Raw genomic sequence first — 25,114 nt, forward strand, 5'->3', positions numbered from 1 at the left:
TAAGTAAAGAATTGTCAGCCTTCGTATGTGACTTTCTGGTCACATGGTTTCTTTTATTTTTTTGTTGGTCGTCATATCCCCTTTCCGACTAAATCGGTTAACTTTTTTTTAACGCCGAATGCTACTCTATTACTACTACTACTACTTCTAAACTATACCAAACTAACCCTAACCTACCTTATGATAAGAGTTGAACCATGGTCTTCCGTCTTCTTCCCAAGAGGCAAAAGCCTCTACCACTCAACCAAAACCGGAATGGCTACTAAATCTGTTAATTAGATCTATGATTTATAGGTATCATAATTTAATAAATTCCCTCAAAATTGATGTTATGATTTTAAAAAGAATCTTTTAACCCGGATAAATAGGCTACGAATATATCACATTCTCAAAAAATCTTTGAACCATGGTCTTCCGTCTTCTTCCCAAGAGGCAAAAGCCTTTACCACTCAACCAAAGCTGAAATGGCTACTAAATCAGTTAATTAGATCTATGATTTATAAGTATCTTAATTTAACAAATTCCCTCAAAATTGATGTTATGATTTAAAAAAGAATCTTTTAACGGGGATAAATAGGCTACGAAGATATGGCATTCTCAAAAACGTTTGGTTAGTATAACATGTCTTGTTTGATTATGAAATAAAAAAAATACAAAGATATTGATTGATTATGAAGTTAACTAAAGGTGAACTAGATTGCAATTAAACTAAGAAGCAAGAAACTCATGGAACACAAAAACACAACTTGAATCGGTTGTGATGATAGGAAACAAGCATTCACCTTCTAGATTAACCTTACACATGGTCCATGCAAAAGTACACCAATTATCCTTTTTCCATATTTATGTTGGAATTAGTACAATCATGTGAATTACTATGGTAAGCCTTTGATACACGTATATGGTTATTTAGACATGACTTACATTGTTGATCGACTAACTATAGATACGACATATGTAAATGTTCGTTGATTTGTAATCTATCGTATGGTTAACTCAACTAACCAACTAACCAATCGTGATCACTTAAAACAAGTTACCCATCATTGGAAACAAAGGTAACAAATGTTATTAGCTCTTGAAACCCCTCATTTTATCTTTTATAGCTACAAATAACAATTATAGATAAATCAAAAGAACATTTTAATTATGATCTCTATCCTTTGTTGGACTAAAGAACTTAATGTTAGTGATTTTAGTGCCATTAAGTCATGGTCTAGTTAGTATGATTTACTTAAAGCCAAATGCAAATAAGAATGCACATTGATAAAAGTTAGAAGGTGTAGAGATTAGAGTACACAAATGTTCAAGACTATTTTGAATTTCGACACGAATGACCATAATGGTTACTGGTGTTCTAAAGGGCCATCACTTCTGCTGTGTCTAAGTGGCAGAACCCATGTTGGGTTCATTAATAACAACCGATCATCAACACAAATAAATCATCCATAAAAGTTACTCCACCGACAACAACTATTCTATCAGTAGTAAATGCATCAATTGTAAATTATGGTGTCAGTAATAACTACATTTAACGTATACTTCGACTATCAAAAACTCCTATCAACAGTAAGCATACAATCAACACTAACCGTGCATCAACAACAACTTAGGTCATCAACAGTAACCAATCCACTAAATCACTAACATACTAATCATCAACAGTAACTTCAGTTCCTACCGAAAGTTCTACTAACATAATCACTACTAATTATAACCAAACAACTATAAAAGGACTAATGTTGTAACTCTGAAAAAACAAAATGGTAGTAGCTAGGAAAAAGAAAAAAAAAAGAAAAATAATAATAAATTAATGAAGCTCCAATCTGTCAGACGGCTTCGTCTTTCGCTGCGTGTTGCCTCGATGGATTCGCTTCACACCAACCACCAAACCCCCCCTTCTTCTTCTTCTTCTTCTTCTTCTTCTTCTTCTTCTTCCATATCACCAACACCCTCTCATTTCCCCCATTTTCTCCTTCTATGGCCTCCCGATTTCTCTTTCAATCCACCACTCTCTCGTCTCGCCACCTGTAAGCTCCCTCTCTCTCTCTCTCTCTCTCTCTCTCACGCACACACACGAACCCTAAGTATTGCATTTATTCTAATTTCTACTTGTTTCACTCGAACTAGATGAACTAATTAGGTTCCGATTGAATTATATGTTGACCTAATGCATGTTATTGATTTCTGTAAGCTATTTGATTTTGCTGCATTGAATACGTTACGTTACGTTGTTAGTTATCGTTTTTGTGTGTCGTGTTTGTTTGTTGAAATTAGCTGTGGAGGATTGGATTAGACTGGAGTTGATTGTAGTGTGTTCGTACGTGTTTATGTTGACAGTTTGAGATGACTTTGGATAGGAAACTGGATAACGTTTTTCGGTACGTGATTGATGGCTGTTTGGTGAATGAGATGGTGATTAGGTTAACTAATTACGTTTTTAATTGATGATGAATGTTGAATATGATAAGCTAATGGAGACTGATATGATATGACTGGTAAATTGTTTGTTGATTTTGGGAATTTGAACTTTTAAGCAGAGGTGAATCGAAGAAGAATAGGTCTATAGTTACCTCTTTGTGTTTCACCAATGAATAAACCTGCTCGTATGAAGTATAAACTCACTGATTTTTATTAAATTAAATTGACAATAGAAGAAAGCAACTGAGCGTCATTGAGCCTCTTAGTAATCGGTTTTTTGCGTGTCGTTCTGTTAATAGTAGTCGTGGAGAATCGAATTAGACTGTAGTTAATTGTATTGAGGTTGTTTTTTCGCCATTGCGTTAGGTGAATACGTGTTTTTTTTTCTTCTAAATAGTGTGTGCATATTTTGACTATTGAGATAATTTTGGGTAGGAAACTGAATAATGTTTTTCAGTACATGATTAGTGGTTGTTGCCTTGTTGGGTGAATACGATGGCGATTTAGGTTTATTAATCACGTTTCAAATTGATTATAAATGTTTAATATGGAGCCTTTGTTATTATTTTACATATTTGTTTGAAAGGTTAAGCCAATGGAGACTGATATGGCTGGAAAATCATATGTTGATTTTGGAACTTTATATAACTTTTAGGCAGAGGTGAAGCAAAGACGAATAGGTTTAAAGTTACCTCTTTGTGTTTTAAATAAATCTCTGGATATAAACACCGATGAATAAACCTGCTCGTAAGAAGTATAATCTCACTGGTTTTTATTAACTAATTTCGACAATAGAAAAAAGCATTGAGCGTCAGTTGAGCCTCTTAGTTATTGTTTTTGTGTGTTGACGTGTACTCGTGTTAATAATAGTCGTGGAGAATCGAATTAGACTGTAGTTAGTTTTATTGCGGTTGTTTGTTTGCCATTGCGTTCGGTTAGTATGTGTTTGTCTACACAGCGTGCTTGTTTTGACTACTGAGATAACTTTGGATAGGAAACCGGATAATGTTTTTCAGTACATGACTAATGGTTAGTTAGTGAATGAGATGGCAGTTTAGGTTAACTAATCACGTTTCAAATTGATTATGAATGTGAGAGTATGGAGCCTTTGTTATTGTTTTACTTATTTCTTTGAAAGGGTAAGCCAATGGAGACTGACATGAATCATACATACGTTATAAATAAATCAATGGATATAAACACCAATGAATAAGCCTGCTCGTATGACGCATAATCTCACTGATTCATCTAAAATAAAGTCGACACTAGAAGAAAGCAGTTGAGCGTTGGGCGAGCCTCATAGTTTGTAGTTTAGCAGGCATACATTGACCCATTGTGCACCTAACAATTATGGGCCACTTGTCCATTCTATAGAATCTTCTTTAGTTCTCTTTACTAACCTATTCTGTTTTTTGTCTATAAGTCGTTATCTTCCAGCAGTCCCTAATTGTCTTTTGCTTAAAATTCCTCTGTGTCATTCTATTTTAATTACATTGTTATCCTCAAAAGGAATCTGAAATGTTTTCTCAGATGGTCAAATCTTCCACTTCTCATTCTACTCAAATTGAGCTTTCCCTCTTTTTGTTCTGTTTTCTCTCAGATGTTCTTCCACCTGCACATCACTGAATATTTATGCTGATTGCTTATTTGCAGTGAGCATCAACATCAATTCTTAAATGCACGGTTCTCTACACTATAACATTAATTATTCTAGACCTAGTGATATATCCGTTAAAAACATTTCTTTATGAAAATATGGTTCCGTATCATGAATCAATATGAGAAAGTCTAATATGCATAATAATCATTCATTGTGCCACAGGGACTCTGGTGGATCAGAAGAAAGTGCAAAGTTCACAGCTCATTCATCTTATGGATCAAAGTTTAACCTGAAAGGGCAAGAGAACGATGGCTCTTCAATGAACAACTTTTTGCACAGGTTCCTGTTTAGGCATTGCATTTCATCCCAAAACATTATACTAAGTCGGTCCTCAGCAAGATCATCATCATCCATTTCTTGTTTGGCCAGAGATAAAATCATCGTTGATGATAATCCTTCTGTCGGTATAACAAACACTGATGAAGTGGAACTTAATCGTGTTAATTATCTTGTATGGGTATTGCATGAATCTGCCAAGAGCTTTTCCCATGCAATTCAGACTCTGGATTTGGCTAAAAGTGGGCCTGAGCTTTCAAATGCGTGGATTGGAGTAGACGTGCATGCATGGCATAAACGCATTGCATATCAGGTATTCCGCAAAATAGTTTAAAACTGTTATTTGTCTAATATTCAGACAACAACATAATCTAAACGTGATATTGATAAGTTGTGTATGCTTTCGAAGAAGCATTATATGGCTGAATAGAATTATCACACACATAAGTTATATTTTATTATTTTATAGGTAGCTGTATATGCTTTACTGAAAGCTGCAATAGAAGTGGAGTTGTTTCTTTCTCAAAAGCGTTACAACAGTCCTATCAGTGAACTGTAAGTACCTATAGTTTGCCTATATACTGCACCCAATTCTTCATGCAATCTGTATAAAAACAATCTCGTGTTTTACAACCAACGATGCAAAGTGCAAACAGTCATGTGGGCGAACATTATATTTATTAGGGGTGAGCAGAAAACCGAAAAAACCGAACCACATAAAATACCGAAAAAAACCGAACCGCATAAAATACCGAAAAAAACCGAACCGAAATTTATGGTTCGGTTTCGGTTTTGCATTTTATGAAAACTGAAAAAAACTGAACCGAACCGAATAACCGAAAAACTGTTGTTTTTAATGTTTGTTATATATTGATATAAGAATTATTAATAAAAATTCTTGAATGTTAAGTATTTATAATAAAAATATTAACATTTTTGTTTATCTTTGAAATGATTTATCTGTTACCTACAAGAAATAACAAAACTAACACAATAATTAAAAGATTTTTAAAGCATACAATATTAATTAAAAATTTTAAATACAATAACTTAAATGTAAACATTTAAGAATGATTCTTAAATTTAGGATTATACTCTTTATTTTTGAATCTTACATAATTTTGTTCCAAAAACCGAAAAACCAAACCGGACCGTTGCTAAAACCGAAAAAACCTAAACCAAACGGTTTTTAAAAACCAAAAACCGAATATTTCGGTTACGGTTTCGATTTTACCATAAAACCGAACCGAACCGTGCACGCCCCTAATATTTATGTTTCTATGATTCTATCTCAGTTTGTCTGCTAAAAGTTGTTTTATGTCGAGTTTATTAAGAATCAGTTGATGCTAATATTATATATATGTTGGTATCTCAGTTTGTCTGCTAAAATGTTGTTTCCTGGTAGGGGTGTAAACAAGCCCAGAGGCTCAAGAGCTACTCGTGATCGGCTTGGTTAAAAGCTCGAACGAGCCGAGCCCGAGCTCGAGCCTGAAATAGAGCTCATTTAGTTATCGAGCCCGCGCTCGAGCCTGAAATACAAAGCTCGTTTAGGCTCACGAGCCTAAACGAGCCCAAACATAATTTTATTTTTTATATATATGATGCAATAATAATAATGATAACATTGGCGAGCCGAGCTCGAGCTTCGTTTAAGCGATATTGAAGCGAGCTCAAGCCGAGCTTTTAGCTAGTTTGAGGTTGTTCTCAAAATAGCTCGAGCTCGGCTCGAGCTTTGGGGTTTACTCGCGAGCCGAGCTCGAGCTTAAATAAGTAGGCTCGAACCGAGCCGAGCTCGAGCTTCATAAAAACATAACGAGCCGAGCTCGAGCCTAGTCGGGCTCGGGCTCAGCCCGGCTCGTTTACACCCCTATTTCCTGGAGAGTTTGTTAAGAATCTGTTGATGCTAACATTATATGTGTGTTTGTATCTCAGTTTGTCTGCTAAAACGTTGTTTCTTGGCGAGTTTGTCGAGAATCAGTTAAACGCCAAACACCCGAAGTTGGTGCAGTGGTTTAGAACTGTTGAGCTTCCACGCATAGCAGGATCATTCATCCCATTATTCAAAAAGTGGTCCGTGGAATACGCTGGAAGGTATGCAAATAAAATCATCATTTTGAATCATGAAAATCACCATTATCACTAAAACAAATTTATTCAGTGGTGTTGCAGGAGTTATCCTGGCTATAAGTTGCTGCACTGCTGTGAGAAGGTTGGGGTCAAGCCGTATTTCGAGTGCTTTGTTGACCGAGTCAATTGATGATGTGTTGGTGGAGCTTATGGACTTATCATGCAGTCTTGTAACAGTTGATAAGTTGCATCATTTGGCAATTGAGGCGGGATTTGAATATGATTTTTTTGTTGCATTTTGGCAAAAAGGTTTTGCCAAATAAGAACATTGAAGATGTGGAGTTTTGGATTGGGTTAGTCCAAAAAAAACTTTTGTTAGCGTTTCATAGAGAAAGTGTAATTACTGGAAAACAAACATTTAATGATAAGGTCAGTCACATCACACTCTCTTATTTATTTCGGTACATTGTTTAAGTTTAATAATGCTGTATGCTCATACAGACTGAAGAGGGTGCGTTAGCTACTCTTGGGATTTTTGCGTTTCTTGGAAGAGAGACAAGGTTGTTCTTATCAGAAATGAATATAAAGGATCTTGATGAGCAGATCAAAGACTTCCTCAGGTAAATTGTATAATCGGTCCGACACAAACTTCTAAAATTGTAACAGATTTTGAAAGCTTTGAGCATCCGCATTTTTCAGTTACTTGGAGTGTGGTAGCCTGTACATTTGTCCTGAATTTAGTGCCCTACCTGAGTATCAACTCTTCATCGAGGTTGGTTAGTTATATGCTTTATTTCTCATACGAACGTTACTGTTGAGTCATGCTGATAAGAGGTTGCAAAATGGGCGGTTCAGTTGGGTCAATATGGGACGAGCCGCAAGTACTTTTTGTTTTCTCTTTTCTTAAATTATACCAATAAATGCTTTAAATGTGATTTGGAACTTTATTATGAAAACTGACAATGATAATCTTATTTTTAACAGAACAGTATAAGAGGTTTATGAAATTATAATGAGTAAAACACCATTTTCGTCCCTAAGGTTTGGCCACTTTTGCGACTTCCGTCCAAAGGTTTGTTTTTCCGCATCTGGATCCAAAAGGTTTGAAGTCTTGTCATTTTCATCCAACTCGTTAATTCCGTCTATTTTTCTCCGTTAAATGAGGGACATATTCGTCTTTTTAAATGGATGGAGTTAATGAGTTGGATGGAAATGGCAAGATTTCAAACCTTATAGATCCAGATTTGGAAAAACAAACCTTTGGACAGAAGTCGCAAAAGTGGCCACCAAACCTCAGGTACGAAAATGGCATTTTACTCTATATTAATATAATTTAGGTCACTGTTGACCTGTTCACCCATAAAGGATTGAAAATATCATCTGTACTGCTGATGTAATCATATTGTTATCGCAGGTGGTTATAGATGAAATCGGATGGCTCGATTTTTACGCACCACTTAGATCCAAATTCCATCATGATGGAAGAAGATCAAGGCAGCAAGCTACCCAGGCAGAAAAGGAAATAATTCTTTATACTGTTCTTACAGTTTGCTACGATGTTTTTTCGGGATACGCGCACTATAGCAATTCTTCCCAGCAGCCCATGGATGCAAATTTGCTTTCGTTTCTCCTCCGAAGGTAATAGATGATTGCTTACGGAATCTATCATAAGGGGGCATTTGGATACGCGCTTTGAACTAATTACCTGATCATTGCAATAATCAGTTTTTAATGTTTGTAGTCAGACGTTATTATCTTATTGTCTCGAGGAGTATTGGGCTGCTTATGATAAATCAGGGTAAGCTGGTTTATTTACCTTGTATTTTTAAGCAAGGTACCGTAATACCTCAAATATGAGCGTTGTACATGTTTGTTAATTTACCTCTTTGCAGCGAATCAATGAAATTTTCAGAATCATGTGTTCAAAGTAATAAAGCGATGACAAACTCATCTATATTATTGGAAAAGTCAGTTGATTTGAGGAAAAGGATAAATAGTCAAGATGGAACTACTGTTAGGAAGGTATAAAGATTTTAATATTTTTAAGTTTCGTAACTCGTAAGTCTACTTTTACGGGTGGATCTGATATTTTCTATGCATTTGTTTTCAGGGCACTAATTTATCAGGAATTGACCCTGTAAAAACTGAAACAAAGCCCTTGTATGAACGCATAGTGCGGGAATCCACCATGAAGTTGGTGGCTGCTAGTAATGTAAGTCTCCAAAAACTTTTAATTTTATTTTGGAGTAAAATGCCATTTTCATCCATGAGGTTTGGCCAGTTTTGTGACTTTCGTCCAAAGGTTTGTGTTTCCGTTTCTGGATCTAAAAGGTTTGAAATCTTGCCATTTTCATCTGGCTTGTTAACTCCATCCATTTTCTCCATTAAGCCATAGGTATTTTCGTCTTTTTTTTTTGTAAATTTAAGGGGCAATTCGGTCTTTTCGCTTTATGTAAAAGCATTTAGCATAATGTACACTTACTCAAAACCCTTTAAGTTAACAAAAAAGACGGAAATACCCCTGACCTAACGGAGAAAAATGGATGGAGTTAACGAGCCGGATGAAAATGGCAGAGTTCAAACCATTTGGATCCATATGCGAAAAAACAAACCTTTGGACGGAAGTCGCAAAACTGGCCAAATCTCAGGGATGAAAATGGCATTTTACTCTCTTTATTTTGGCTTTGGTCAACCCATTGACCCGTTTCTCTTAATTTTCTTAAATTTACTTGTTTGACTTGATAGAGATCAAAGATAGCCTGAATTGAGCTATTTATAAGTACAGGGGTAGAATTGTCTATCTGTAATTAAGTGCTATTTTTTTAACATGTAGGACATTTGGATGGGCACTCGGTTACTATTTATAGATGTAAGGAATGCTTTTGGGCTCCTTCTGAAGCAATTGAGTGGCAACAAGATTACAAATAGGGAAAGAGGGAAGATAAAACGAACACTTAATGATATTGCCACTCTTGTTCCGATTACAATCCTAATGTTAATTCCTGTAAGTTTATCTCACCCGTTACAGATATCACATAACTCGAATCGACCCAATGACCAATGTATTTTATTAAATTTCTGCAACTGTTTTCATCTGTGAGCAGGTATCAGCTGTAGGCCATGCAGCAATGCTAGCAGCAATCAAGAAGTACATTCCATCATTGGTACATCTCTTTTAACACCCTCTTGTTTCTCATGTTTTTTAATTACTTGTTTAATATGTAGCAAAACAGGCGGGCCGGACCGGGCGGTTTAATTTTGATAATTATTAATGGCATATACCTGGGGCTACATTTATTTTAGAGTAAAATGAAATTTTCGTCCTTGAGGTTTGGCTAGTTTTGCGACTTTCGTCCAAAGGTTTGTTTTTACGCATCTGGATCCAAAAGGTTTGAAATCTTGCCATTTTCATCCAACTTGTTAACTTCATTCATTTTTCTCTGTTAAGTCGGATGTATTTTCGTCTTTTTTGCTATCTTAAAAGGCAATTCGGTCTTTTTTACTTTATGTAAAAAGACCGAATTAGGGGTGTAAACGGGCCAGGCCGAGCCCGAGCTCGACCAGGCTCGAGCTCGGCTCGTTAGTTTTTTATGAAGCTCGAGCTCGGCTCGTGAGTAAAACCCAAAGCTCGAGCTCGGCTCGGCTCGGCTCGGCTCGGCTTGAACTATTTTGAGAACAACCTTAAACGAGCTAAAAGCTCGGCTCGAGCTCACTTCAACATCACTTAAACGAGCCAAAGCTCGGCTCATCAATGTTATCATCATTATTAATATATAATATATAATATATAAAAAAATTAAAATTTTGTATAGGCTCGTTTAGGCTCGCGAGCCTAAACAAGCTTTGTATTTCAGGCTCGAGATCGGGCTCGATAACAAAACGAGCTCTTTTTTAGGCTCGGGCTCGGGCTCGTTAAGGCTCGGCTCGTTCGAGCTTTTAACCGAGCCGATCACGAGTAGCTCTCGAGCCTCTGGGCTTGTTTACACCCCTAGACCGAATACCCCTGAAAAGACCAAATTGCCTTTTAACTTTTAAGCTAACAAAAAAGATGGAAATGCCCATGACTTAACGAAGAAAAATGGATGAAGTTAACAAGCCAGATGAAAATGACAAGATTTCAAACCTTTGGATCCAGATGCGGAAACAAACCTTTGGACGAAAGTCGCAAAACTGGCCAAACCTCAGGGACGAAAATGTCATTTTACTCTTTAATTTATATGACCTGTTTTGTTTTCGTTAAATTTAATCAATTCTTTATCTTCACGATCCTTTTGTGCTTTCATTCGTCCACACAGATCCCTTCTCCGTATTCATCTAAACGGCTCAACTTGGTGAAACAACTAGAAAGAACAAAGAAGATGGAAGCTGAACCATGGGCCAGTGAAGATATGGTCCGGGCTAGAGAAACTAGTAAAGAAAACGAAGAAGATAAAAGCTTTACAGTGACAACACCGTAGTAATTCTCGGATCACAGAATATGCTCCATTCATGGTGTTTTTGGTCTTGTTTCGTAGCTCGTATATAATTAGATCTTGATGTATAATTTGATGTTACATGAGTTTATGTTAAAGATTTTGATCATCTCCTGCAGAATTAGTTTTGAAGTTTAAAAAAAATTAATGAAAAATACATGTCTATTTTCAGGTTGTTTTGTTCCTTTAATAGGTCCCCGTGAAAATTAATAAAAACTACGGGGCTGTTTGTTTACCTCTTAATGAGGCTCTTAATGGTTCAGATCTCTTACTGGTTCAGCACTTAATGGTTCAGACTGTTTGTTTCACGAGCAGATGTCTGAATGGTTTAGAAATTTGCCTCTGAATGGTTAAGACCTCTAATCTGAATTGGTCAGACATTTGCCTCTGAACGGTTAAGCATTATACATGCTTTTAATGGTTCAGACCTCTTACTGGTTCAGCACTTAGAGGGTGTTTGGGATTGCTTTTTTAACCTGATTATCTGATTATTGTGTTTTGAAATCGCAAAAAATCTATTTTGAGCGTTTGGTAAAAAATTAATAAAAAGTGATTTTTTACGTTTTGTAAACTTCAAAACGTGATAATCCATAAGTAGGTCTCCCCTTACTGTAAGGAAACGTGATTCCACAAAATATTGCGCCATAACTGCCGCCAAAATCCCCTGGAAGTTGATCTCTTCATCACCACGATCCTTTGATCAATCACAGTTGCAGTTCTCTTCATCAAGAGGTATGATTCTTCATCACAATCCCCAATCATTCTCTTTACTTTCGATCACCACAACTATCTCTTAACTATTTCTTCTCTTCACATCAATCGTATAAATTCACTCTTTTTTTCTAACTATTTCTTCTCTTCTTGGTGCGTGATATTCCAGCCATTCGTTTCCCACGCAATAGATTGAAAGCGGTGCGTTAGGGTTTCTTGTCTCTTAATTTTCAGCATCTGTCGTTTGCCCTACGTAAGGTATTCGTCCTATTAATTGTTTTTGTTTTCGGTTTGGTGCAATTGGTTTAATTCAATGAAATTGCTTTGATTGTTCGTCGTTTGGATCAGGATAGGTTTAAGAGGCTGAGTTAACTTAGGGTTTGTTGTCGATTAATAAAACAGATAGGTTACAAACCAATAAGATTATTGAAGTAAACGTATATCACCAGATACATGGTTATTATAATGGTGGTATGATCTAGTTTATGTTTTATGCTGGTGTGATCTGGTGTGTTCGAGACATCTTTCGTGTCAACCCGTTAAAGTTCGTAATAGTGATCTTGCCAGAGCCTTGATATAGCATCTGCTAAAACACCTCCTTAAATCTGCAATATTAGCTAGTAATAATGATCTTGCCATTACTCGCCAAATTCGCAGCAGTCATAGTTGTTGCTCTTGTCATACATATGATTAGCGAACCGTTTTGACCCGTACCCTTTTGAATCGAACCGTTTCGACCGGTATCGTTTCGAATAGAACTGTTTCGACGCGAACCGTTTTGACCCGTACCCTTTCGAATCGAACCGTTTCGACCGGTATCATAGATTTACTGTTTTGATATATGACCTTTTACTAATAATCCATATTTTTGTAATGAAGTATTAAAGTGAATTAAGCGGTAAAATGGTCGAGTTGGGTATTGGATCATAAGGGGTAACTTTTAGTGAGGGTTGAAACGGGTCGGAGTTGTTACGGTTGCTCCCAACTCCAAGCACTAAGGGTACCTGGGGCACTCCCGTGATGAGGCCTTCGGTTCCCCAGGTTCAACTAATATACTACCGCTGCAAGTGGTGTGATCACGTCACGGCCAAGTGATGGTTTGGGTTCAAGTGCTGGAGAAGGGGAGTGCCCTGCCCCCCTAACAGTGAGGTTTTATGCTTTGTCTTTCATCTCATGTATGTAGCATTATTATTGGAATTTTGTTTCAGTGAGCTAACTTGTACATAATCATCTAAAAATGGATTTCAATGGGGCTTCTAACATGTGAAAGCATTATTATTGGAAGTGTATAGGTACTGACATATGGATTAGTGCTTCTACAGTTTACTTCCATTTTATATTGGTCCTTCTAGAAGTATTAGTCATAATATAACTAAACAATACTTTCAATATGAATATGAGGAATTCTGACTGTGTTTTATATTTTTGTGAAAAAAGATAAAGAGTTTTCAATTTAAAAGATGGGTGCTACTTTCTACACCCCCCTATCTACTTTTTTCACCCCCTCCTCTCACATACTTACAGGTGGGGCCTGCGTGGGACCGACAGTTTTCCTCTCACAAGGGGGGGTATAATCAGGAAGAGAGGGGGTGTGTATAGAAATAGCCTAAAAGATATGACATTCACATTACAGGTCAGGTGCTATATTTCTAGCTCTTATCTGCAATCTTTAAGAAAAAAAAAATATTTTAAAATTATTTTTCTTCTAAAAAATTAAAGTATTAATCAAATCTCTATCAATTTAGGGAGGAGATCAGGGCTCTTAAAGGACATGCCAAATTAGGCGACACGTGACGAAATTAAAAAAAAAGGTTTTCGAAGCCAGGGGATATCGCATGAGCAGCCTGTTTGCCTCCTTCACACCATCCCCAAACCCTACTAACAACTCTACTATGAGTGGAATTATACTGATTACATTGTTTTGCTTAGATCAGATGTATCAGTAAGCACATAGTGTAATTTCATCTAGCTGGACACAAATTCAAACCCTATCCAATACAACATAAGAAAAATAAAAACATATCTTATGCACTTGCTAGATTATGAGTTCCATAATATCTATAGGAAAGTTTCTTCTAGTGTTATTAGAACTGTTTTGGGCTTTTATAGCCTTCTATGTATATTACTTCTTTTACCAAGGCCAGATTTCATCTAACAGGGAATGGATTTGAACCATGAAAATGCCACAAGTAAGCTTTCATCTACCAAGGAGACACGTAATGTATCTATTGAAGAGTATGTTGGTATTTTTTTGTTGATATTAGCACACGGATGTGGAAATAGACTAGCTCAAGAAATTTTCAATCATTCAGGGGAAACTATTCACAGACATTTCCATCGTGTTTTAAGAGCGGTGCTTAAGCTTAGCGGGGACATCATCATGCCTAAAGCAAACTATAACGATGAAGTACCTCGACAACTCTTAAACAACTCTCGGTATTACCCCATGTTCAAGGTGTGTTCTATTTTTTTACTTCAAATTTTAGAATTAATACTTTGTCTATAGTATTGTGAATTAGTAATTAGTGTTTTTGTATCTATAGGATTGCATTGGTGCTATTGATGGGACACATGTTAAGGCATCAGTTCGAGAGCATGAACAAGCAAAATATATTGGTAGAAAAGGATATGCAACCCAAAATATCATGGCAGCATGTGATTTTAATATGTGTTTTACATTTGCATGGGCGGGATGGGAAGGCACTGCACATGACACAAGAATTTTTTTAGAAGCATTACGTAAGCCAGAGGTGAAATTTCCTCGTCCAACGGGTGGTTAGTATTATTTTATATATGTTTTATGCTATATTTTTAATTAACCCATTGCATTGAAGTACAAGTTCAATTTATACAGATAAGTACTATGTTGTTGATGCCGGGTACCCAAATACCAGAGGCTATCTTGCTCCATATAAAGGAAATGATGTTCGTTATCATATACCTGATTTTCGTCGAGGTCAAACAGCTGCCCAACGTGCTCCGAAAGGACTAAAAGAGACATTTAACTACTATCACTCATCTTTAAGAAATGTGATCGAAAGGACATTTGGAGTATGGAAGGCAAGGTGGGCAATATTAAAAGATATGCATGTTGATTACTCTTATGAAACACAGGTCGACATTGTGATAGCATCCATGGCAATTCACAACTACATTAGGATGAAAGGTCATTTTGATGAAGCATTTAACGAAGCACAACAAGAAACTTATCGTCCAACTCGAGATCTTGAAGGTGATACATCCATCAGAATTAATGGATCACAAGAAGACATAACTACACGTCGTAGGCAAGACGATATGTATATGAGTTCGGTAAGAGAGAGAATTGCAAAAGATATTATGCAATCCATTTGAATATTTATCTGTTGCAATTGCGGTACTAATGCAAAATAGTGCATAATTTGTTTACTTACCTTGCACTGAAATCATATGGCGTAGCGATTGAACTGGAGTTTGTTGTTATTGGCTTCTTGATATTGTTTGTTTGATTTGATAGTTAATGCCTTTTTTGTCATGTCACTTATTTATTTTTTTTAAATATATATATATATATATATATATTTGCCAAACACTCAATAGTTGATTATCTGATTATTGTGATATCAAACAGCATAATCAAATCCAAACACAATCTTTCTGCAGCACGTTTTGTTACAGCTGATTATCTGATTCTGATTATTCAAAACGCATAATCTATTTTGAAAAAGCAATCCCAAACACCCCCTTAATAGTTCAGACCTCTTACTGGTTGAGCACTTAACTATTCGGTGTTGCCAAACAGCCTACATGTCTCTGTTTTCAGCTTGTTTTGTCCCTTAAATAGGTCCCTGTGGAAAAGTACAGTTGTGTTCTTTCTGAACAAAAGGTTGAGATATATGACATTTATTTTTAAATTTTTATTTATTATTTCAATGATATTTCTTGTCATATATGATGTCAGGGGTCAACAAGCCCATGAAATCACATGCCTTGATTGGTACAATTGGCCCACTCACTTCATGCTAGTAAAGAATCAAACAAAATGGCCCAGTAAAGCAAATGGGCCCACCACTACCTACAATAATTGCAATGCTTGTACCAATTTCACCCATTATTCAAAAATCAAGAAAAAAAAAAAACTTGGATAATACAAAGAACACAACAAATTAAATTTTCATAAATTAAAATAAAATAGAAAAGAAAAGAAAAACAAATAAATTGCTTTCCTTTCTTTTATTACAATTACAAACTGATCTGGTTCACAAGAAAAAAAACATTAAAACTCGCTGGAAAGGGGAGCATGTTCATTACTAATAAACACATTGCTGTAAATTGCTCCGGCTAAGCCACCACCAACGAGAGGTCCAACCCAGTAGATCCAGTGGCCGGAGAAATCACCAGCGGCCACAGCAGGACCGAAGGATCGGGCCGGGTTCATTGATCCACCAGAGAATGGACCGGCGGCCAAAATGTTGGCACCTACAATGAGACCAATGGCAAGCGGCGCGATTGTGCCCAAATCGCCCTTCTTGGGGTCAACTGCGGTGGCGTAAACGGTGTACACCAATGCAAATGTGATAATGATTTCCATCACTACTCCTTGGATAGCTCCAACACCAGCAGCAACCGCATGGGTAGGCACCGCCTAAAAAATAAAAAAAGAAAACAAATCGTATAAATATATATGCCATAATGTATAGCCTTTTATTTTTATTATTTTTTTTTAAACCATGAGAATCTGTTACTGGAAAACCCCGTTATCATAAAACTTAAGTGGCCTAGCCAATACCCTGCTAACCAACATAATCAGATAAAACGTCTCTTGTACTAAAAATTTACTTACCAAGCCTCCGGTGACGAAGCTAAGAAGGTAGCATGCGGCGATGGAGCCAATGCATTGGGCAATCCAGTAAAAGATGCCAGTTAGGATGGTGATTTGACCGCCAACAGCCAATCCGAAGGTGACAGCTGGATTGACATGGCCGCCAGAGATGTTAGCGGCGATGGAGACCGCGACAAAGAGTGCAAGTCCATGGCAGACCGCGATAGCCACCAGACCGGCTGGATCAAGGTCAGCATCCGCTGTCAACTTGGCTGCACAAAACCAACAATTAATCTACGTACAAAACATGAAATTTGCATGGGAAATAATAGTTAGTAAATTAGAAAGTGAGAAATATATATTGAATACCGAAAGCAATGGCGGAGCCGACACCCGCGAAGACGAAGAGAAGGGTGGAGATGAACTCTGCAACGTAGGATTTGATGGAGCTCAAGCTAAAGGAATCATCAAAACTACCAAATGCAATTCCAGGCATTTTGTTTTTTCAGAACTTAAATAATTAAAAGAAATGGAGAGTGTGAAGAAAAAATGAGGAGAATTGGGAGTGGGCACTTTGCAAATGACACTAAAGCCCCTTTATATAATGAAATTTTCAATTATAATAATAATTATTATTTTAAGATGTGACAAAAATTATTAGTGGAATATATATTATTTTGAAAATGCCTTGTTAAGAAAGGTTTGGTGTCATAATCACTATACTATAATTACGATTCTTCTAGTAATTCATACTTAACTAAATAAGTAATAGACATTTTAATAAATATTAAATATTTTATATGTTATATTATTATATGGGTTGATGGCTTGAGCCCTCACGAACCTAAAAGCTTTATACGTTCTAAACATCGGGTTAAATTACAAAGTAACACCAAAATACACAAATGTCTATAAACAGGTGCGTTTAAACTTTAAAACTCGACGTCCGTTTATCTTTTTCACTTTTGACATACTCCCGTGCTATGTTTTCTTTCCTATAAAAAGTTATACGCCGTAATTTTAGACATGTATTAAACTTGTTTCATAAGTGGTCATAGTGAATATGGAGCTATCACATGTAAGAACCGTTCGCGTAAATAAATAAAATAAACAATATTTTATTACAGATTACAATACAAGGAAAGCTAAAAATAAAATACTAGAACAATTACAACTGAAATAAACCAAAATACAAGAAAGGGGTAGAAACAGAGTGGCTGAGTCACGTGTTCAACACGCTTCCCTTAAAACAAATTCCGAGTCTCCCAAGAGTACTCGTTTTGTTTCCCAGGGTACAACAGCCGAAGCAGTAGTACTGCCGGAATTCGCCTACAACCCGAAGGTTACCTTGAAACTTGCACGAAGAAGATGATTAGAAGTAGGAGGAATGTTGTTTTCATAAGCTGTTGTTGCTGGTGTGTCTCTGATGTGGGTATGGAGCTGTATTTATACAGCTCCTAGGTTGAAACAGTCAAAACGAATTAAATGAGAGGTTTAAATTGCATTAAACGTCTTCAATGCAATTTAATACGTCATTTAATTCTCAGTCAAAGCCTATTAACTCGTCAGTTACGAAGCTGGACTGAAACTGCCCAGTCATTCAATGCTGGAAGCTTCTGCGCGCGCGCGCGCGCCCAGGTCCGCACGCCCATGCGCGGTGCGGCATCTTGGCTCACTGCCATGCGCGCGTGCGCCACACTGGCCCATGCCCATGCGCGCTCATGCGCGGTGCGGCCTCTTGGCTCAAGGCCATGCGCGGTGCGGCCTCTTGGCTCAAGTCCGTCCATGCGCGCGTGCGCCACGTCACCTGTGAGCCTATACGTGCGCGCCACACAGTCGCGCCGTATTGGCTCACTCTGGTGCGCCGCGCACGACACAGCAGGACCCATGCACCATGCGCCCAACCGCGCGCCTCGTGTACTCGCGCGCGCATGACTGCCACGTCATGCGCCACATCACGTACCACTTGGTCCTTACAACCCTTGTGCTCCACCACGCGCGCGTGGTCAAAAATACAAAGGCGGCTCTCAAGCGGCTCGCGGCGATGCGAGCGTGCGAAGTGCGCCATCAAAGCGCCACATTGCGCCTCATCGCCCACGCCGCGCGCGCGCGCGCGAGCGTGTGCGAGTGCGAGTGCGAGTTAGGGTGCTCCGCACCCTTCGCGAGGACACTAGTGTGTGCTTCCATGAAACAATAAGGATGGAGAGTTCCACCTTAAATACCCATTTAAGTTCCATCTCTCCTCCTATGTGGGACAAGGTGCTACTTTCCCTTTAGTTTCAACATTGAATGTTCCAAACACCCAACTTTGAGCATTGATATCTCATTCATCTTAGCTCGGTTTTGGACGTGGTTTAGTTCGTTGCGAAGCTCTTCCAACATAGAACACAAACCCACAAATAAATACATAAAACCCGCTCATTTTATTATATTTATTTCTAGTCCAAAATAGGAAAAAATCATTTTCCTATATTTGTGAAAAATGCTATTTTCACTTATTTTCCAACAATTCCCCACATGAAAAATGCTATTTTCATCAAATTACCAACAATCCCCCACATGTATGGAAATGGATCTTTTCCTTACACTTTTCAACGATAAACTTCGACAGTTGAGTATTGCAAGATAGGTAGGTTGAAGCCTTTGAACCTTCTTTTGTGAAACGCACTTAGCTTACTAGCGGTGTGTAGACGCGATTTCCTTGAACATACCCCCATTTGTGTAAACGACAATACACTTCACACAATACTCTCCCTGGTTTGGCCAACTCCTCATTGTCGTGTCCTATTATGGTCCTGGAACACTAGCCTGGTTCTGCGAGAGCTCTAGGATTTGCGCACCCCACAAATCCATTTGAAGCGACCCCACTTCTCTCTAACATAGGTGATTCCCATGAATCATTAAAAGCATCATGGTTATTTGATTTCCCGAAATCATTAACCTTAATATGCTTAACCTCACTTCATATCACTGATTGGAATGGACTAGGAAGTATATGTAACTCCCTTTTATTTAGTTTGGGGTACTCCCCCACAGTGACTCCGTTTTGGTAATATGATTAAATTGTCCTATTGAACTTAGATCTTGGGATCTCCAGTCAACTAAGTTAGGTTTCCCTCATATTCCCATTTACCACGGGCTTTAGTCCCATTCCTCTTGACGACGTTTCTACTAACTCTCTGCTTAAGCCTTTTGTAAACGGGTCCGCAATGTTATCCGCTGATCTCACATAATCAATTGTGATAACACCCGTTGAGAGTAGTTGTCGTATCGTGTTATGTCTACGTCGCATATGCCTTGATCTGCCATTGTACATCAAGCTTTGAGCTCTACCAATCGCTGATTGGCTATCACAATGTACACATATGGCTGGCAAAGGCTTTGGCCATCTTGGAATATCTTCCACGAATTGACGTAGCCATTCCGCCTCCTCGCCTGACTTATCCAAGGCGATAAATTCAGATTCCATTGTGGATCTCGCTATGACCGTTTGCTTAGAAGACTTCCAAGCAATAGCAGCTCCTCCAAGTGTAAACACGTAACCACTTGTTGATTTGGAATCTTTATTATCCGATATCCAGTTTGCATCAGTGTATCCTTCGATCACTGCTGGTTGTCGGGTATAATGCAATCCATAGTCTCTTGTGTATCTTATGTATCTAAGCACCCTCGTGATAGCCTTCCAATGATCCGCGCACGGATTGCTGGTGTATCTACTTAGCCTACTCACCGCGTAAGCCAAGTCGGGTCTAGTACATGTCATTAGATACATTAAACTGCCAATAATTCTCGAATACTCTAACTGAGCAACTCCATCTCCTTTATTCTTCTTGAGATGTTGGGAGGTATCAACTGGAGTTCGAGCTACACTCGTATCTCCCGAGTTGAATTTTTCAAGAATTTTATCCACATAGTGAGATTGACTTAACACAAGACCATCTTGGGTTCTTATGATCTTTACTCCAAGAATCACATCCGCTAAACCCATATCTTTCATGTCAAACCTCACTTTCAACATGCTTTTAGTAGCTTTGATAATTTTATCATTACTCCCAATGATAAGCATATCATCTACATAAAGGCATAAGATCACATAACCTTCATTTGTGTCTTTGAAATAAACACATTTGTCGCACTCATTTATTTTGAAACCGTTGTCAATCATGACATGATCAAACTTTTGGTGCCATTGTTTTGGTGCTTGCTTCAAGCCATACACAGACTTGACGAGTTTACATACTTTACCCTCTTGACCTGGGGCGGAGAAACCTTCAGGTTGCTCCATGTAAATCTCTTCTTCTAAATCGCCATTTAGAAATGCGGTTTTAACATCCATTTGGTGAACTTCCAAATTTCTTAAAGCCGCTATAGCAAGAACCAATCTAATCGAGGTTATGCGCGTCACAGGCGAGTAGGTATCAAAGTAATCTAGACCTTCCTTTTGTCTAAATCCTTTAATCACCAACCTAGCCTTGTACTTATCAATACTTCCATCATTTTTCATCTTCCTTTTGAATATCCAACGATATCCAAGTGGTTTGCAACCAGGTGGAAGATCTACTAACTCCCAAGTATGATTTTGCAATATAGAATCTATTTCATTTCTTATTGCTTCTTTCCATTGAGGTCCTTCTGAAGAGGAAACCGCTTCGCGATATGTATTGGGCTCGCCCTCAACCATATAGCTAACGAAGTCTGGACCGAAGGATTTTTCAACCCTTGGCCTTTTACTTCGCCTACGATCGGTTTCTTCAACCTCAGGTTGTTCATGTGTCTTATCATGAACCACCTCATCAACTGGTGTAGATGAACTTTCACCTACTTCAAAATTAGGTGTTGATGACGTTGCATGTGTTTGTCTTCTCAAAGGAAACACATTTTCAAAGTAAGACACAACGTTAGAATTCACCTCCATAATAGTGTTTACGTGTACATCAGGATTCTTGGACTCATGTACAAGAAAGCGATGTGCACTACTTTGATGTGCATACCCAATAAATATGCAATCAACAGTTTTGGGTCCTATCCTAAGAGCCTTAGGAGGTGGTACAGTCACCTTTGCTAGGCACCCCCACACTTTCAAGTATTTGTATGAAGGTTTCTTCCTTTTCCATAACTCATATGGAGTTTCGTCTCTCTTTTTGAGTGTTATCCTGTTCAAAAGATAATTAGCCGAGAGAATGGCTTCCCCCCACAGTTCGTGGCTCACCCCAGAACTTATCAACATGGCGTTCATCATTTCTTTCAATGTGCGGTTCTTTCGTTCCGCCACGCCATTTGATTGTGGAGAGTAAGGAGGTGTACACTCATGTACAATGCCACTTTTTGCGCATAACTCGGCAAAAGGTGCAACATATTCGCCTCCTCGATCGCTTCGCAAAGCTTTTATCTTCTTTTGAAGTTGATTCTCAACTTCATTTTTATATAAGATAAATTTACTTATTGCTTCATCTTTACTTTTTAGTAAATATACATAGCAATATTTAGTACTATCGTCAATAAACGTGATGAAGTACTTATTTCCACCTGTTGTGGGTACCGCTTTTAAATCACAAATATCAGTGTGAATTAAATCAAGGGGTTCGGTTATTCGTTCAACCGATTTTGATGATGTTCTTGTAAGTTTGGATTCAACGCATGTTTCACATTTATAGTGTGAATCAATATGGAATGTTGGTATACAATTTAAATTGATTAAACGGCGTATTGAATTAAAATTTACGTGACCTAATCTACCATGCCATTTATTCGATTCAGAAAACTCAAGCATATAAGTAGAAGTAGTAGCAATTTTATTCATGTTCTTGACAGCCATTACATTCAATTTGAACATTCCATTTTGGGCATAGCCCTTGCCTACATACGTTCCTCGTTTAGTTAGTACAAATTGATCGCTTTCAAAAACTAAACGAAAACCAAACTTGTTAAGCAGCCATCCCGAGACTAGATTCTTGCGCAAGTCTGGGACATACAACACGTTGCTTAGAGTGAGCTCCTTCCCCGAAGTCCACTTCAAGATCACCGTTCCTTCACCCATGATGTCAGCGGTGGCTGCATTTCCCATATACAGCTTCTCTTCTCCAGAAAGCGCCTTGAAGGTGGTAAAGAGACTTTTGTCTGCGCAAACGTGACGGGTCGCGCCCGTATCAACCCACCATCCTTTTGGAGTGTTGGTCACAGTATTGACCTCATCCATCATTGCGCTTTTGTCGGAAATCATTGCCACCAAAGGCATTCCGTCTTCATCCACCATGTGCGCACGCTCACGCTTTGGTTTCTTGCATTGGTTAGCCCGATGCCCCGGCTCGTCACAGTTGTAACAAGTCCCTTGGAACGTTTGAGGTTTCTTTTTCACAACCCCTTTCTTTGGTCCAAGGTTGCTAGCCTTTGCTTTCCCTTTCCCTTTGTCCTTTTTCCCCTTGCCCTTCGCGCCCTTAGAGGATTGCCCATGCTCAACCAGATTTGCGCTAGCACTAGTCTGCGCAACGCTGCCTTTTAGGGCAATTCTATTGTCCTCTTCAATCCGAAGACGAACAATAAGATCCTCTATAGTCATCTCCTTTCGTTTGTGTTTAAGATAATTCTTAAAATCAACCCAACTAGGAGGTAACTTTTCAATCATCGCTGCCACTTGGAATGTCTCGCTAAGTGTCATGCCTTCCGCTGAGATGTCATGAAGTATAATTTGGAATTCTTGGACTTGATTCATAACTGTTTTAGAATCAACCATTTTGAAATCCAAAAAACGGGCTACCACAAATTTCTTTGTGCCAGCATCCTCCGTTTTGTACTTCTTGTCTAATGCATCCCAAAGGTCTTTGGAAGTCTTGACGTTGTAGTAAACATTATACAACGCATCCGACAACCCGTTTAACACATAGCCTCGACAAATAAAATCCGAGTGCTTCCAAGCCTCTACCGCATTCAGAGCCTGAGCGCTGGTCTCCCCTTCCGCAGGTTGGGGAGCGGATTCAGTTAAGAACCTCGCAAGGTTCATGGTGGTCAGGTAGAAGAACATCTTCTGCTGCCACCTCTTAAAGTGTTGACCCGAAAACTTCTCGGGTCGTTCAGCGTGATTGGCCACTGTGGACGCTCCCACAGTGGTGGCGTTAAGGGGGTTTCCCGTCACAACATTTGTGGTGTTGTTAACGTTGACATTTTCGTTCGACATGCTGAAAAAAAAAATTAAAATTTTAAAAGTTTAGTCAAAATATTCTGATTTACGCAAAAACCAGAAGTAAACAATTAGATTTTAATTTTTTACCACAAATTTACTGTTTAGGCTTCTAAGTCCAACTTTGAAGACCAAAACAGAAAATTTTTATTAGTTATAACTTACTGATTGGCTTCTAAGTCCAACTTTGAAGACCAAATCAGAAAGTTTTAGCAAATTTAGGACAAGTTCGAATGTAACCACAAAAGTTTTCACCCAAAGTCGCTCCTTTAAAGATGAAAACTAAAAAAAAATCTGTTTTTAAAACACAAACTGAGTGAAAAACAAAACTGGTTTGAATCACAAACAGAATGGTTTTGATTACACGAACTGTTTTAAAAATTTGTTTTAAGATTGTAAGAACCGTTCGCGTAAATAAATAAAATAAACAATATTTTATTACAGATTACAATACAAGGAAAGCTAAAAATAAAATACTAGAACAATTACAACTGAAATAAACCAAAATACAAGAAAGGGGTAGAAACAGAGTGGCTGAGTCACGTGTTCAACACGCTTCCCTTAAAACAAATTCCGAGTCTCCCAAGAGTACTCGTTTTGTTTCCCAGGGTACAACAGCCGGAGCAGTAGTACTGCCGGAATTCGCCTACAACCCGAAGGTTACCTTGAAACTTGCACGAAGAAGATGATTAGAAGTAGGAGGAATGTTGTTTTCATAAGCTGTTGTTGCTGGTGTGTCTCTGATGTGGGTATGGAGCTGTATTTATACAGCTCCTAGGTTGAAACAGTCAAAACGAATTAAATGAGAGGTTTAAATTGCATTAAACGTCTTCAATGCAATTTAATACGTCATTTAATTCTCAGTCAAAGCCTATTAACTCGTCAGTTACGAAGCTGGACTGAAACTGCCCAGTCATTCAATGCTGGAAGCTTCTGCGCGCGCGCGCGCGCCCAGGTCCGCACGCCCATGCGCGGTGCGGCATCTTGGCTCACTGCCATGCGCGCGTGCGCCACAATAGCCCATGCCCATGCGCGCTCATGCGCGGTGCGGCCTCTTGGCTCAAGGCCATGCGCGGTGCGGCCTCTTGGCTCAAGTCCGTCCATGCGCGCGTGCGCCACGTCACCTGTGAGCCTATACGTGCGCGCCACACAGTCGCGCCGTATTGGCTCACTCTGGTGCGCCGCACACGACACAGCAGGACCCATGCACCATGCGCCCAACCGCGCGCGCATGACTGCCACGTCATGCGCCACATCACGTACCACTTGGTCCTTGCAACCCTTGTGCTCCACCACGCGCGCGTGGTCAAAAATACAAAGGCGGCTCTCAAGCGGCGATGCGAGCGTGCGAAGTGCAAAGTGCGCCATCAAAGCGCCACATTGCGCCCCATCGCCCACGCCACGCGCGCGCGCGCGAGCGTGTGCGAGTGCGAGTGCGAGTGCGAGTTAGGGTGCTCCGCACCCTTCGCGAGGACACTAGTGTGTGCTTCCATGAAACAATAAGGATGGAGAGTTCCACCTTAAATACCCAT

General features: G+C 38.7%; 3 protein-coding genes across 8 annotated transcripts; 2 read left to right on the forward strand and 1 right to left on the reverse strand.

Annotated features, from left to right (window-relative positions):
- The first annotated feature begins 4,428 nt into the window (after positions 1 to 4,428).
- LOC110886575 lies at positions 4,429 to 11,005 on the forward strand. Its single transcript, XM_022134389.2, has 13 exons — positions 4,429 to 4,670; positions 4,827 to 4,912; positions 6,290 to 6,448; positions 6,516 to 6,853; positions 6,926 to 7,044; positions 7,124 to 7,196; positions 7,839 to 8,062; positions 8,166 to 8,222; positions 8,317 to 8,446; positions 8,535 to 8,636; positions 9,258 to 9,428; positions 9,529 to 9,588; positions 10,720 to 11,005. Exons 4-13 carry the CDS (start codon positions 6,704 to 6,706, stop codon positions 10,879 to 10,881), a joined length of 1,248 nt encoding a protein of 415 aa, XP_021990081.1. The 5' UTR covers positions 4,429 to 4,670; positions 4,827 to 4,912; positions 6,290 to 6,448; positions 6,516 to 6,703; the 3' UTR covers positions 10,882 to 11,005.
- A 497-nt stretch (positions 11,006 to 11,502) lies between these two features.
- Positions 11,503 to 15,069, forward strand: LOC110886573 (putative nuclease HARBI1). Of its 6 annotated transcripts, XM_035978789.1 has the most exons (8): positions 11,504 to 11,628; positions 11,777 to 11,865; positions 13,132 to 13,240; positions 13,353 to 13,549; positions 13,766 to 13,842; positions 13,920 to 14,062; positions 14,151 to 14,382; positions 14,462 to 15,013. In XM_035978789.1, exons 5-8 carry the CDS (start codon positions 13,782 to 13,784, stop codon positions 14,959 to 14,961), a joined length of 936 nt encoding a protein of 311 aa, XP_035834682.1. In that variant the 5' UTR covers positions 11,504 to 11,628; positions 11,777 to 11,865; positions 13,132 to 13,240; positions 13,353 to 13,549; positions 13,766 to 13,781; the 3' UTR covers positions 14,962 to 15,013. The 6 variants fall into 6 exon arrangements, with proteins under 6 accessions (XP_035834679.1, XP_035834680.1, XP_021990077.1 ...); XM_035978786.1 differs by having other exon boundaries at positions 11,503 to 11,628; positions 13,766 to 14,062; positions 14,462 to 15,069; XM_035978788.1 differs by having other exon boundaries at positions 13,353 to 13,842.
- Positions 15,070 to 15,738: 669 nt separating this feature from the next.
- Positions 15,739 to 16,999, reverse strand: LOC110886572 (aquaporin TIP2-1). The gene is made up of 3 exons (XM_022134384.2): positions 16,778 to 16,999; positions 16,430 to 16,680; positions 15,739 to 16,231 (listed from the first exon to the last, which is right to left on the reverse strand). The coding sequence occupies exons 1-3, from the start codon at positions 16,902 to 16,904 to the stop codon at positions 15,863 to 15,865; spliced, it is 747 nt and encodes a 248-aa protein (XP_021990076.1). The 5' UTR covers positions 16,905 to 16,999; the 3' UTR covers positions 15,739 to 15,862.
- Positions 17,000 to 25,114: the final 8,115 nt, after the last annotated feature.

This window comes from Helianthus annuus, chromosome 10, assembly GCF_002127325.2.
Source record: "Helianthus annuus cultivar XRQ/B chromosome 10, HanXRQr2.0-SUNRISE, whole genome shotgun sequence".
Taxonomy (NCBI): domain Eukaryota; kingdom Viridiplantae; phylum Streptophyta; class Magnoliopsida; order Asterales; family Asteraceae; genus Helianthus; species Helianthus annuus.

Excerpts from the sequence above, each read along its gene's own strand:
- LOC110886573 (XM_035978786.1), top strand. The coding sequence starts at position 13,769 with ATGGATTTGAACCATGAAAATGCCACAAGTAAGCTTTCATCTACCAAG. Across the intron at positions 14,063-14,150 it reads GGTATTACCCCATGTTCAAG|GATTGCATTGGTGCTATTGA; the intron begins GTGTGTTCTATT and ends TTGTATCTATAG. Across the intron at positions 14,383-14,461 it reads ATTTCCTCGTCCAACGGGTG|ATAAGTACTATGTTGTTGAT; the intron begins GTTAGTATTATT and ends CAATTTATACAG.
- LOC110886572 (XM_022134384.2), bottom strand. The coding sequence starts at position 16,904 with ATGCCTGGAATTGCATTTGGTAGTTTTGATGATTCCTTTAGCTTGAGC. Across the intron at positions 16,681-16,777 it reads CGGCTCCGCCATTGCTTTCG|CCAAGTTGACAGCGGATGCT; the intron begins GTATTCAATATA and ends GGTTTTGTGCAG. Across the intron at positions 16,232-16,429 it reads GCTTCGTCACCGGAGGCTTG|GCGGTGCCTACCCATGCGGT; the intron begins GTAAGTAAATTT and ends TTTATTTTTTAG.
- LOC110886575 (XM_022134389.2), top strand. The coding sequence starts at position 6,704 with ATGATTTTTTTGTTGCATTTTGGCAAAAAGGTTTTGCCAAATAAGAAC. Across the intron at positions 6,854-6,925 it reads AACAAACATTTAATGATAAG|ACTGAAGAGGGTGCGTTAGC; the intron begins GTCAGTCACATC and ends ATGCTCATACAG. Across the intron at positions 9,429-9,528 it reads CAATCCTAATGTTAATTCCT|GTATCAGCTGTAGGCCATGC; the intron begins GTAAGTTTATCT and ends ATCTGTGAGCAG.